At 33.4% G+C, this 14,786-nt stretch overlaps 1 protein-coding gene across 3 annotated transcripts in view; it reads right to left on the bottom strand.

Moving 5' to 3' along the window:
• Window positions 1–10,634: 10,634 nt before the first annotated feature.
• Window positions 10,635–14,786, bottom strand: part of SHOC2 (SHOC2 leucine rich repeat scaffold protein) — a 96,643-nt gene continuing 92,491 nt past the window's right edge. For 2 of the 3 annotated variants that reach the window (XM_038578776.1, XM_038578777.1), the window contains exons 8-9: window positions 14,360–14,477; window positions 12,516–12,724 (exon numbers count right to left, since the gene is read on the bottom strand). In XM_038578776.1, the coding sequence (XP_038434704.1) occupies window positions 12,516–12,724; window positions 14,360–14,477 (327 nt within the window). Of the gene's footprint in view, window positions 12,725–14,359; window positions 14,478–14,786 lie in introns of all 3 variants that reach the window. The other variant, XM_038578775.1, reaches the window with a different exon arrangement.

The following is a 14,786-nucleotide window of genomic DNA, read 5'->3' as shown; positions in this document are numbered from 1 at the left end:
GCCCATAATGTGGTCTATTTTTATTGGTCCATGTGAGCTTGAGAAAAACGTGCATTCTGCCGTTGAATGAAGTAGTCTATAGATGTCAATTACATCCAGTTGGCTGGTGCTATTGAGTTCAACTACATTATGATTTTCTGACAGCTGAATCTTTCCATTAGAGATAAAGGAGTATTGAAGTTTCCAACTATAATAGTGGATTAATCTATTTCTCCTTAATTTTTGCCTCACATATTTTGATGCTTTATTGTTAAGCATTTACACAGTTATGTCTTATTACTTATAATTTTCCTTGCTCTGCAGTTTGCTTTGTCTGAAATATAGCTACTCCAGTAGCATGATATATCTTTCTCCATCCTTTTGCTTTTAATCTACTTTATAAAGGGTTTCTTGTAGGCAACATATAGTTGGTCTTGTTTTATCTACTGTGAGTTTTAATTGGTACATTTAGACCATTAATGCTTAGTGACTACTGATATAGTTGGATTAATATCTAACTTCTGTTTGTTGTCGTTTTGCCTTCCACATTTTTTCTGCCTTCCGTGTCTGAATTGAACATTTTATAGAATTCCTGCCATCTTCTCTCTTTTCTTAGCATATCAAGTGTAATTCTTGTTGTTAGTGGTTGCCCTGGAGTTTACAATATACATTTACAAATAATTCAAGTCCACTTTCAAATCACACATCACCTCATTGGTAGAGCAAGCACTTTGTTTAGAGAATTTTCAATGCATCCCCCCATGTCTTATGACACTGTTGTGTCACTTATCCATAATCTATAATCATCAAATACACTGTTGCTATTTGGAACAAACTATTATCTTTAGACCAGTTAATTAGAAAGATTTTACGTTGTTTTTTAATGCTCTTCCTTAGCGTACATTGCTTCTGACCTACACCATTTCTCTTCTTTCTTAAAAACTTCTTTATGCAATTCTGGTAAAACAGGTCTACTGGTGATGAATTCCTTAAATTTTAGTGTGGGTAAGAACGTAGTTCTCCCTTGGAAGAATTAACTTCACAAGATACAGAACGCTAGGTTACTGGGGGCTCCCCACTCCCAACACTTAAAATACTTCTCTCTTCTTACATGGTTTCAAAAACAAGTCTTGTAATTCTTCTTGCTCCTTCATAATTGTTTTTACCTTCTGGTTTCAAGATTTATCTTGGACTTTTCTGCCATTTGAAAATGATATGCATAGGTATAGATTTGAGTGCATTTATTCTGCTTGATGTTCTCTGAGCTCCCTTGATCTGCAGTTTTGCATCTGATACATGTGGGAAATTCCCAGTCATTATTGCTCAAATATTGTTCTCCTTCTAGTATTCCCATGACATGTATATCTTTCGTAGCTGCCTCATAGTTTCTTGGGTACTTTTTGTAGTTTTTCTTTCTTTTCATTTGGAAAGTTTCTACTGACCTTCAAGTTTACTGATTCCTTCAATTTGTGCCATCTGCTAATGAGCCCATCAAAGGCATTCTTCATTTGTTTTATTTCCAGCATTTTAAAACTCATTCTTAGAATTTCCATCTCTTTGCTTACATTACTCCATTTCTGCATGTTATCCAACTTTTTCCATTTGAGCCCTTGGCATATTAATCAGTTAAATTCCTGGTCTGATGGTTCAAAACCCCTATGATATCTGAGTCTGGTTCTGATGTTGGCTCTGTCTCTACAAAAAAAAAATTTTTTCTCCTTTTGTTGAAAGTCAAACATGATGTATTGGGTAAAAGAACTGTTACAAATAGGTCTTGGTGATGTTGTGGTAAGATTTTGGGGGAAGGAAAGTGTTCTATAGTCCTGAGTAGGTCTTTTAGTGAGGCTGCGCTCCTGGGCTGTGGTAAGGAAATAAATACTTCGTAGTCCTCTCTTTCCCCATCCCCATTTCAGTGGAATAGGAAGGCTATAGTTGGATATTTCTATTCCTCCACATGAATAGCTAGAGGAGCCTGTAGTTGGTTATTTTTCTTCCCCCATATCAGTTAGGCTCTGATAACACCTCACCAGGTTAGGCTCTGGTAAATAGTTTCTCTTGAGGGGAGGGCTTGTTAAGAACAGAAATGCTCTCAGCATATTTCAAAATGGCTTTCCCCTCCCCGTACTGAAGGATGAGGAAATTATTCTCCAATTGTCACTGTCAGAACCTGCTAGAGCTTCTGGAGGTAATAACCTAAAAAAAAAAAAAAAAAAAAAAGGAGGCATGGGGGCCCCCTTTAGACTGGGCTGCTAGGATTTTCTTTTTAACTCTGACTTGTCTACACTGAGTCATCAGCATTCGTTCATTACAGTTTAGGTTTTCCTAACCTGACATGGTTTCCATAAAAATTTATGTTTATGGGTATCTGCTCCGGTATTGTGATTCTCCATATCCACCCATTGCTCCAATTTGAGGAGCACCAGTTGCCCTGTGACCTCAGTTCTCCTATAAATGTAAGAATTGTTGACTTTCAATTTGTTTAGCTATTTTTATCGTTAGGACAGAGTGGTAACTTCCAAGCTCTTCACATGCTGAGCCAGAAACTGGAAGTTTGGTTTTTGCTTTTTAGTAACATCTATCAACCTTGAATATAGACTACAAAACTTACTGTCTACCATTGGCCTTGCCTCAATAGACTATAAATTTCATTTCCTATGATCTGTTTTGTTCACTAATACATCCTTAGCATGTTACTGAGTGCTCAAGTATTTGCTGAATGAATATAGATCATTTCCTTCATAGTCAAGTTTTGGATCTAAAAAATAAATGCATAATTTTCTATCAGCTGTCTCAAAAGGCAACTATGATAACTTTAATTTGGATTTATACTTTATAGGCCACCTGGCTTCTATGGTCTTGGAAGTAAATGCAATCTGGTTACAAGACTGTCACTCCATTGTTCCCTTGGATTCATTTAAACTGATCAGGATGGCTAGCCAGGAGACCCCCTTTTGGAATTACTATTCACACAGCTCCAAACATCTCTCTCCCAAAGACGAACCTTTAGAAAAGAAAATGCATTCACAGTGAAGTATACAATATTACAAAGTAAACATGATAAAGTCAAAAGAACACTGAACTAGTAGAGGTAGTCCCCTGTACCACTGTACCACTTACTAGCTAGTTGACTTAACAAGCCTTTGATTTACTTTACCTTAAGTAATGTCTTATTCTACCTGAAAGACAGGGATGGTCCACATAATTTTTGAACTCCCAAATCTAAAGTCATTGATGACTTTATCCAAAACAAAAACTAGCAAACATTTCACCTACAATCAATGTGAAAGATTACCCACCCATTCAAAAATAGTAGTTAAGTGTATAAATTATACATTGTAGACTTAGGTCAAGAACTTTGCTTGTACCTTATACCTTACATATGGTTTATTCAAAGGATGCAAAAAAAAAATAAGTGTGGAACTCAATCTAAATTGTTCAAATTTATGGCTGTTACAATATATGGTTTTTCAAATTAGTAAATTCTTAACAGAGGAAAAGTGTTGCTTGATTTGGCTTTCACCCAGCTAGCAGATTTCACCCATGACAGGATACATGACGTGATTCAGGTGGGGAGGCAATACAATTAAGTAGAAGGAATACTAAGGAGCCATAAGACCCAGGCTCTAACTTCTATCTTGACATGATACTGCATCAGTGTATAACTCAACTAATACATAGACATAACTATGGTGTGCATATAATTAAGTATATAAGAAGAAGAGAAGGAAGAAAGTTTTTTTTGCAACATATTCTTAAATATGTTTGTTTTTTTTTAACTGGAAAATCACTAGGCACCTGGGTGGCTCAGGCTGTGATCCTGGAGTCCTGGGATCAAGTCCCACTTCAGGCTCCCCAGAGGGAGCCTGCTCTCCCTCTATGTCTCTGCCTTTCTCTCATGAATAAATAAAACCTTAAAAAAAAAAAAAAGGTGAGAGAAATGTAATCTCCATGAAAAGTATGTATGGGTGTATGTATATAAAAAATGAAAAAAGTAAACCTAATATAAATCTCATCTTTAATAACACTAAATGAATGTGTTAAGACTAATTATGCCCTGGGAAAAAGTAACATAATAACTTATTATTGTACAAAAGCAGAAACTAGAAAAAATTTGCTTTTAGTTTCCATCTGCAATCTGAATAAATTAAGGGTTACTTAGAATTCTTTACTGTACAATGTTCTTTTGAAGTTGACATCAAAGGCTAAAATGTGCACATTACTTGCATCTATGCTGATGTTCACAGAAGGAAAAAATAAGTCACCAAACATTTTAGAAGAATATGGTAATCATTTCAAACCCAGGTTCATCCAATAACTCTTCATGTTAATATTTTATTCTCTATTAACCAAGTCTATTGGTACTTTTTAAATGGCAATCAATGCTCTCAATTGCTTCAGGATGCCTTTATTAAGCAGTAATGAGAGGTGCTTTGGAGGTTAGAAAAATTAAATCAGCAATTCCTAATTTTTTAAGTAGATTACTCAACTGGTGAAACCCATTACATTGTGACGTCCTCAATGGAGAAAATTTGTCTGTAGTGTGTTTGACAAGATATATAGAAAAATCACACCCTGAGCCACCCAGGTGTGTCCCTACTTTCATTTTCAGAGTACATCATAGAGATGTACTCACACACACATACGGCATGTATCTTTACACTTTCGAAATTAAAAGACTAACCCCAAGCATTCTGAGTGCTATTTCTATCGTAAGAAATATGGCCATTTAGATGCTTAAACAGTGAGCATTAAAAACTCCCTAATAAATTACATTAAAATTAGGTTTTCTAATTTTCAAAGTTAGCAAAATTAGCAATTTTTAAAAATAAAAACCCAAGCATTCAAATCTTACCTATAATCTCAAAGAGGGAAATTTCAGTAACTGTATAATTAATTCAATCAAGTGAAATATTTTAAAAGATTTGGACATTCACAGTGCCTAATTTTGAAGATGATATTTATAGCATATATACTGTCTCATGAGGCACTGTTGCACTTATAATAAGGAGAAACTATTACCCAGTTTTTAAAAATCTCAGTTAAAAACAAGTTTGAGTTGGCAGTTTCATTGCTGTTGGTGAGAATCTAAACTGGTGCAGCCACTCTGGAAAACAGTATGGAGTTTCCTCAAAAAGTTAAAACTAGAACTACCCTATGATCTAGCAACTGCACTACTAGGTATTAATCTAAAGGATATAAAAACACAGATTCGAAGGGATACATGCACCCTGATGTTTATAAGCAGCATTATCAACAATAGCCAAACTATGGAGAGAGCCCAAATGTCCATCAACTGATTAATGGAGATATACATATAATAGAGTATTAGTCATCAAAAAATTGCAATCTTGCTATTTGTAACAACGTGGATGGAGCTAAAGTATATTATGCTAAGTGAAATAAGCCAGAGGAAGATAAATCCCATATGACCTCACTCGTATGTGGAATAAAGAAAACAGGCAAATACATGGGAAGGGGGCAGGGAAGAGGTGCAAACAAGCCATAAGAGACTCTTGATAGAGAACCAACCGGGGTTTGATGGAGGGAGGTGGGTGGGGGACAGACTAGATGGATGATGAGTATTAAGGAGGGCTCTTGTTATGCACTGGGTGTTATATGTAAGTGATGAATCACTGAACTCTTAACTCCAGAAACCAATACTGCGCTGTATGTTAACTACCTAAAATTTAAATAATAAAAATACAGGTTCAATGTTTTACTCTACAGATGTCATTAAAGAACCAATAATTTAATCACTTAAATTTAATCTAAGTATTTTTATATTCTATAATGTTATTCTTTTCAAGTCATAATCTTTCGGTATACATTTTAAAACTATCCCCCTCCCAAATACAGACATTCTCTTCCTAGGCCTGATTTTTGCAAGCGGGGCTAAAACCATGAAAATCTAGTTTAAGGAAGACTAGGTAAGCCAGTCTTGATCAAAGAGGAGTTAAAAGTATACTGATAAATTATCGAACATTATATCTGAAACTAATGATGCTGGCAAATTGAATTTAAATTAAAAAATTAAAATAAAAATTTTTTAAATGTATAAACTTGGCCAGTTATCTAAAGTCTAATCTATTTCAGAAGATTAACTACAAAGAGTTAAACAGCAAAAAGGAAGAAAACCCATCATAAACAGGTTGATTAAATAGAATATGGAAAAGGACAATTTTTTAAATGAAGAAAAACATGTTAAATCTTTAGGTGACATTTCTAGATAAGATTTAAGGGAATCAAGCTTAACTAAGAATATAAGCCATCACATAAGATTATTGGAAAGACCATGAAGAGTTGCCCTTCACATTCCTAATCTACTAGCACCCCCCACCCAATTCTCTGGGGAGAGAACAGGCTCAATCTTAAGAACAAGCACTTGGTATAATCTACAAGGTGTCAGGGCTAAAAATTAATTATGAAGAAAGAATGGCCATAGACAAGAGTCACTGTCAAAGAGAATTTTCTGTGAGGACAGAAATGTTTTGTATTTGTACTAATACAGTAGTCAGCTGCCACATATGGTTATTGAGAACTTTATACATGACTAGTGTGACTGAGGAATTCAAGTTAAATTTTTATTCAGTTTTAATCTCAGTCACATGTGGCTAGTAAGTAGCAATGAATTTAGTGCAGAGTCTTAGAAAAATCGGTATGGAAATTAAAATGATATTGAAGGAGAATACACTGAGAAATTAGAAAAAGTGAACTAAGTGAAATTAGCTATTAACTGAAGACCATATCCCATGTTTCTTCCCAATTCTACCATAGCTCCTTCAATCATTTTTTTTTTTATTCAGAAAGAATGCGTGCAAGCAGGGGGACAAAGGGAGAGAGAGAATTTCCAGCCGATCTCATGCTGAGCGAGGAGCCAGATGTGGGGCTCGGTCACATGACCCTGAGATCATGACCTCAAAATTCAGACACTTAACCGACTGAGCCACCCAGGTACTCCCTATCTATGTAAAAACTAAATGCTGGGAGTTCATCAGGATTCCACCGTGGAGGATTCTATTCTCTATCCAGTCAACATGTGCTCCCCTAGGAAATTCTATTTCAATGATCTATATGCTGGATCTTCTGTTTCCAGGTCTAATCCTCTAAGCATCAGGCTTAATTATCCAAATGCTTACCTGAAATCTTCAGTTGAAGTCCACTTATTTTGTATACCCTATGGATGTCATTTGCTGTTTTATAGTCTTCCAGAAGATTAAATTGTAGTGAAGAATCACTTTTCCCTCAGTTCCATATTTTTGTGGTTTGATGACACTGCAAAGACTGATTTCATGTTCCTATTTCAGTTACATGTCGCATTGAAATTTTTTTTAAAAGATCCAATTGGAAAACATTTACAAATGTATTATTTATTACTGAATACCTTAATAGAGAATGACTAAAAAAAGTAAGATAATTTTTATGTAGTGCAAATAATCAATAATATAATTCAGGTGAAAAGTACATTTCCTGAAGGCTGTTTTATACATCTGACCTTGAATCATAATTCAGAATAGCTAAGTATTCACCTCCGCATAAGCCCTGTTAAACATCAGTAGAAGCCTGAGCTTTATTACTAGGAGAAAAGTCAAAACTGTTAAATATGTTTTCAGATACTATCATTTTTGCAGTGTTGTATCTTGTCACTGTGTTCTATACTTTATAAAACCTATACTGAGCAAATTATCATATACCTAATTAAAAACAAGTTCTGACATGCCAGTTAAAATGTAATCGAAGGACATTTCATCTATTCATCATACAAAATATTTGTTATATTCTTATTTAGCAATTATAAGACAACTTGGTGAACTCTTTAAAAAATGAATTTTGAAGTGAGAAAAAATTACATATTAGTATACTTCTCTATTAAATACAAATATTAAAACAAAAAGATTCAGGCCATATAAATAATATTCCCTTTAATAACAGGCACCAGGTTTTAAGTGCTAGCTAGCTGGACAGACTTATTGAATAATAATTTCTACAAAATTATCTAAACAAAATGGTCTATAGACAACTAAAACAGATGTTATTTGTATATTAAGTCTGACTAGACTGGTTGGAGATTAAATTCTCCACATAAACAATGCCAGTAATGATAAAAGGTAACTTAATAACATATGAAATCTAATTAATAATGGCCATTGATAAAGCCCCTCAGAGTTTCCAAGAGGATTTTTATTAGTACCTAGCACATATAAAATGCTTATAATGTCATTTAAATATTATTCAATTATTAGGACTGTTAAGGTGGAGCTCTAATGATCTGCACAAAGACTGAATCTCCTGACTAACCCACCAGTACCATTGTGCTAAAGCAGAAAAAACTGCTCGTTCCTCAAGATTCTTTACTTCCATCTGTCAGAAATTTGACATAATATACTGATTTTGTTACAACAAGGCACTTTACTGCCATCTGCTGAAAAACTGTCATAATATACAAATCTATGATGTGAATACATCCTCCAACATGTACTGTTGTTGCACACTGCACAACCTGCAAAGCCTGTATGGGATAGCCCTGCCCATCCTACTCCTAATGGTGCAGAACTTAATAGTATGGACACTAATCTTCCTATCAAACTTTAAAAGTCCCCAATCTAAAACACCATAAATTACCATCCAGCTGAAGTCCTGATTATTAACAAGTATTTACATTCAAAACAGTTTATATCTAAAATGTATATGTCAGCAGGATAGTTAACAAGAGTGTAAAGTTTTTTAAAGGGTAATAATGACCCAATTTCAGTTTTTATAAAATCTCCCAAAAAACATATTTATATTTTAACTTCTATTTCAAAGTTAAACCCACAGGGGCACCTGGGTGGCTCAGTTGGTTATGTGTCCAAATCCTGATTTCAGTTTAGGTCGTGACCTTAGAGTCAGGAGATATAGTCCCAACTCCGGCTGCGAGGGGAGCCAGCTTGAGATTCTTTCTCTCCCTCTGCCAGGCCCCTCCTCACCCTGCTCACTCACACACTCTCAAAAAAATAATAAATAAATAAACCAACTAACCCACAAATGTTTCCTTACAATTAGTGTTATCAGGTTAGGAAGGCATTATAGTCAATAACAAAGTACTGACACCTATAAAGAACATTCTCTTAATATTTTAATATAACAACACCCAAGGTATCCCCTTATATACCAAATCAACATTGCAATTCTTACACCTTCAAAATCTCAGAGATGTAAACAATCAACCAAACATTGTCACATGTCTTCCAATTGCCCACACTGGCTCTTAAAGGCTAAAATAACCAAAGAATAGAGCAAAAATTTTAGCAAAGATATTTGGTATACTCATCCTCTAGTATAGGAAGAAGGAAACCTTTCTTTAGAAGTTGTTCATTTTAGTTAAATTTGAAAATTTCAGGAATTTATTCACCTGCTTATTTATATAGACTGTGCCATTTGTTTTCACCTAATTTTAATCTTGCAAGAGTAACCATATAACCTGGTTTTCCAGGGGCAGTTCTGATGGACGGCTGTTTGGCTCAATATAACGACTGTTAGTGCTCCTTTCTATTTTGAAGTGTCCCATTTTATACACTTTAACCACAACCCATTCTTGCTGATAAACAATTACAAATTTTGCAATCTGAAATTTGGACTCAATATGCATGGCCTAGCATTAATGGACATGAAAAGCAAAAGTTATAACAAAAGTTATCTCGGAAAGACTACATAAATTATGATGCATAACTGTTTATCCATATTAAATGATCCAGGCTTTACAAGGAGATAAATTAGAAATATGCAATTACATTTTGTTGAGCTCATTCCAATTTATCATCCACCTTTTTATATAAATACAAATAAATGTTTTATGTGTATTTTCTCCTCCAAGAGTTTCTATCTTGTCTTCATCAAGTCCATAAGTTATTTAGCATCTCCCCCTTCTGTATGAAATAATCATATGGGATTTAAAAAGTACTACCTACCACAAAAGGACTGTTTAACATCATCATTGCTATTTTGCAACTATATGTTAACAAAAAGCAAAGTTTAGAGCAATGTCTTTCAAATTTAACATTCTAATAAACATTCTTTTTTAATTTGCTGAGCCTTATGGACAGACGAAACCGGACTTCTTCAAAAGAAAGGAAAATGTCTGGATATGCCAATTAGTCCCACTGCAGTTTCATGAAAAGTATTAACTTATATAGAGTCATTGAACAATAGCCCTTAATATAGTCAAACTACTTCAATATTAAATATCTTGATTTCACCAGGATACCCCAATTAGAGTCCATTTTAGTTTCTTGTTAGAAGTAATGAAATTCATGGGCTCTTACAAGGTGGCAACCATAAAAAGGGCATATTTTATACTTAATTTTATATATATATTATATATACATTATATATATATATATATATGTGTGTGTCTTCAGCTATGCATGGTTTGCCTATAATATTACTTGTACATATAAGAGTATGATCCTTCTGCATTTCTGTACAGACTAATATAAATGAAGGTAGGGGAACCAAAATGTTTCAAAAACCAAGTCTATTTTCATTTTTAAGAAACAGTAACTATGTTTTCTTAAAAAAAAAAAATAGACATTAGGTTACTGCCTTGAAAGTTCAAGTTCCATTATCTTAATATATATAAACACACCTGGATATAATATTTTTAAAAAACGACACATACACACAGGTAGATAGAGCTGTAATAAACAAATTCCTTTTATAAACAAAATTTTAACTGAAAAGCCACAGTAGATGGAAAAAATGAAGAAAGGATATTACTTGGTAAAATCCAGTGACATCTACAATAGTTTTACAGCACATTTAAGCATTCTAGGGTTTTATATCTTCACCTGCCTTCTATTTCTTACTTGCTCCTTAAAAAATTGCCAATTATGAATACAGGTTTGACCTCAAACTTAGTCCTGATTGTGAGTGCCAGAAAAAGCAAAACACTTCAAATTTCTATCTTAATATAGCTTCAATTCAAACATGGTTTTATTTAAAAAACAATGCCCATCTAAAAGGAGGGGAAAAAAAAAAACCAAGCAGCAATACTTAATCATACATAATATTCATTATATGGGAAGTGTTTTTTAGAATGATATAGAATGCACTTGTTCTGTCTCTTCAATAATTAAACTGACTTAGAATGACACCACCAAAAGTAAGATTACTGTCTAAGGGGCACACACTTAAGAGTACTGCTAGCCTTAAAAGCAGTAAAGCAAAAGAAAACATATCAAACAGCACATGCACATCTTACAGAACTTCCACTGAACTATCAATGGCTTCTATACAATGTGCCTCTTTTCCATAATTGTATTAACAACTACCAGGAAAGGAAAGATGAGATTAAAATCAATGGTACTGAACTGAATTGTTTGAAGCCAGTGCCCCACATGTGGGGAAAAGTGCATTTAGTTCAGCAGCAATATAGCACAGTGTGAAGATATTGTGCTTAGACGCAGATATTCCAGAACTGAAAGATGTACAAGGCAAGTCAAGATATAAAACCATAGTACACTGTTAAATAACCTTGAAACATACATATATTGCAGTGTTCAAAGAAAAACATTCATTTCATTGTACAAGGCTAGGGAGAAATCCTTAAAGTTACCTATTGTAGTTTATGATATAATAAATACATATCTATATAGCATTGTATATACATATATAGAATGTGTGTGTTTATGTGTATCTTTTTATTTCTTTTTTTTTGCCAAATTATTGTTAGTTTTTGTCATTCTGCAACTTTCAGGAGTGAAAAGCTTCCATACTACAAGTTTCTGTTCCCCCAAACTTAAGAAAGGATATTTATACTAGAAAAGTTCTCCATACCCTCCCCCCAACCTAAAGACTCACTTTAGATATTTTGCTTTACAATTGATCAGAGAAACACAATTAAAAGAATCTAGAATTTTTGACTATATCTTTTCACTTGCCAGTTGTTTCAACAAGCAATTATCTTTTAGTATTTAAACCAGCCGATGCAAATTCTTTAACAGAGGATATAAACTAGATTTCACTGATTAAAACAGAGCAAATCAAACCAAAAAAAAAAAAAAATCCAGTGATTTACTCTGACTGTAAACAATATATAAAATTTAAATCTCAAATTTCAAAATAAGTTAAAGAAAAATTCTACTTTCAGGGCCTATAATACTATAATGATCTGACAATTGGTAAGGGGAAAATGTATATAAAAAGTTGCAACAAAACTGTCCATTATTTTTGCTAAGAGAAAGTATATCTAACTATACTACCTCTGGCCCTTAAATTTAATAACTTCATAATTTGTTGGCAAATGTTTTAAGCAAACTGGCATATCATATTACACAACAAAAACATCCATCAAGTTCAGCAAAGAAAACTTATATAAGCCTTTTGTACAGAATTAAAAAAAATCTAAATGGCTATGATTCCTCTATTAGCAGAAACACATAATGCAGTCTTTATAAATCTGCCAAATATATCAATATCTACATAAATAGATACAGATATATATATATGAAACATTAATGGCAGTCTATTTTTGAACAGTGTGTGGGACCAGCAGATTTGTATCAGACCATGGCACGATATGGACCCTGCATCTTTAGGAACTGAATGATAAAGGAAGGACCCCCAGCAACAATCTGAGGTGGAAGATGACTGAGTGGACAGTTTTCAATACTCATGATTGAAAGCTTGCTGCAAAGGGCCAGCTCAAAGGGAAGGCTATGTAGATTGGGGTTGTCATTCAAATACAGTTCTTCTAGGTTCTCCAGTGTACCTGTTTAAAAAAAAAAAAAATCAAATCAATCACTAATTTTTTAATTAGTTACTATTTTAGAAGTTCAATTGGGCATGATGCCATCCTGGGCATTATATATACTGAATACACATTTCCTCTTACTTTCCTCCTAGTTTTAAAACTCTACAACCATGGATCACCAATTTTCCTGCATATTCAAATAAAATGGGGCCAATTTAAAAACTCTGATGTCCATGTCATGCTCTATATCAATTAAATCAGAATTTCTTCCTTTATTGTTAGTTTTCAAGTTTGGAAGGCACTTTTTTTAAATACATATGCTACATCTCCAAACATTATGTTTGGGACAGCCTGACATTGGTATGTATTTTTTTCGAAACTCCAGAGGGTACTTTATAGTAAATCGGTGCCTATCGTCACTTTCCTGTTAGAAACAATGTGATGATCTCTTTTATTAACAAATTTCTCATGTGGGAAGATTTTTGTTACTTGATATAAATCTTTCACTAAGAGAGTTAGCACATATTTGGCAGGAAGTCAAAAATCAACCATGTAATTATTTAAAAAAATTATCTTAAGACTCTCTCAAGATATTCACACTTTCTAGGCAAATGTCTCTTGAAATCAGATGAGGCCAAATGAATAAACATACTAGAAGTAAAGTAGCCTCCTGTGTTTTCTGATTTTTAAAACTTCAAAATTTATAGTATTTGATAGTGGTATACAGAAGATTAATGAAAATAATGGCTACGGTAATGGGTAACGGATGCTTACATTTAAGATTTTATTTAATAATCAGAGCAACCCTATGAAAAGTTACTATTATTATCCTTATTTTACACAAGTAGAAAACTTGAAGCTTTGGAGTTTCCATCCCTTATCCAAAACCATAAAGCCAAAAAGCAGCACAGCCAGATTCTGAATTGTCTTATTTTACCCCAAAACCATTTTTTTAAAATTAAAGTATAACTTACATTTTAATTCCAAACCCATTCTTAACCACTAATGTAAAGGTAAAGGGACTCTGAAACAGCATGGTGTGTGTGTGTGTGTGTGTGTGTGTGTGTGTGTGTGTGTGTGTGTATACATATGGAAGAACATAATACATGGAATTACTAATTTAAGAATTATAGTGTGACCTTAATTGATCTAATTCTCTTTGTAGAATGGGGTTACAACCTGCACTGCCTAAAATTCAAGGTAGTCACGTTGATTATATGAAATAACAGGTATGAAAACACTTAGAAAAATCTGAAAGTACTGTCAAAATATTAATCAAATATTAAAATTAATCCTAAAACCTCATAAAGAAATGTTCTCTTGGAGTAAGATATTACTAATATAATTCAAACTTGTGTGATTTTTAAATGTGGAAGAAATATAGAATAACTCTTCCAAAATAAAATTAAATGTATTGGAAATAGTATGCTAAAACACTCTCAAATACAGTATTAACCCTAACACCCCAAGAGGAAATCTAACCAAAACCAACCACTCAACCAACTACTTGCTGCTCTATTAAAAAAAAAAAAAAAATAAGAATCTTGACCCTGAGGTAACATCAGGTGACAAAAACAATCCTATTTATCTTAAATACTGCTTAAACACACAAGAGCAAATTAGTACAGAATCAAGCATCCAAAGGGTTCATACCAATTTCTTCAGGAAGATGAGTGAGTAGGTTCTCTCCAAGGCCTAGATGTGTGAGATTGGTAAGGTGACCAATGCCTCTGGGAAGGGTGGTCAACTGGTTGTTTGTCAAGACTAATTTCTGAAAGATTAACACAATAAAAGATAGTTACATATATATTTCCTACTACTGCTGTGAATTTAAAATAATACATCTACTAAGCTAATAAGAAATAGGTAAATTAGGTAAGAATCACCCAATAAATTTTACTTTCAAAGTATATTATTTGTTAGTAAGAAAAAAAAACAGGTTACATAAACATAAAACTCAGCCCTAATGTTACATAATTTTAAAAAAATCTCAGTTAAAGAATTACATCAAATTCTTAAGAAAAATGTACAATTTGGAATGTACCCCAAAAGCTTTAGTCATAGAACTATAAAATCACCA

This window comes from Canis lupus, chromosome 28, assembly GCF_011100685.1.
Source record: "Canis lupus familiaris isolate Mischka breed German Shepherd chromosome 28, alternate assembly UU_Cfam_GSD_1.0, whole genome shotgun sequence".
Lineage (NCBI taxonomy): Eukaryota > Metazoa > Chordata > Mammalia > Carnivora > Canidae > Canis > Canis lupus.
The sequence above is the reverse complement of the archived record's forward strand: the minus strand, read 5'-3'. Positions and strand labels throughout refer to the sequence as shown.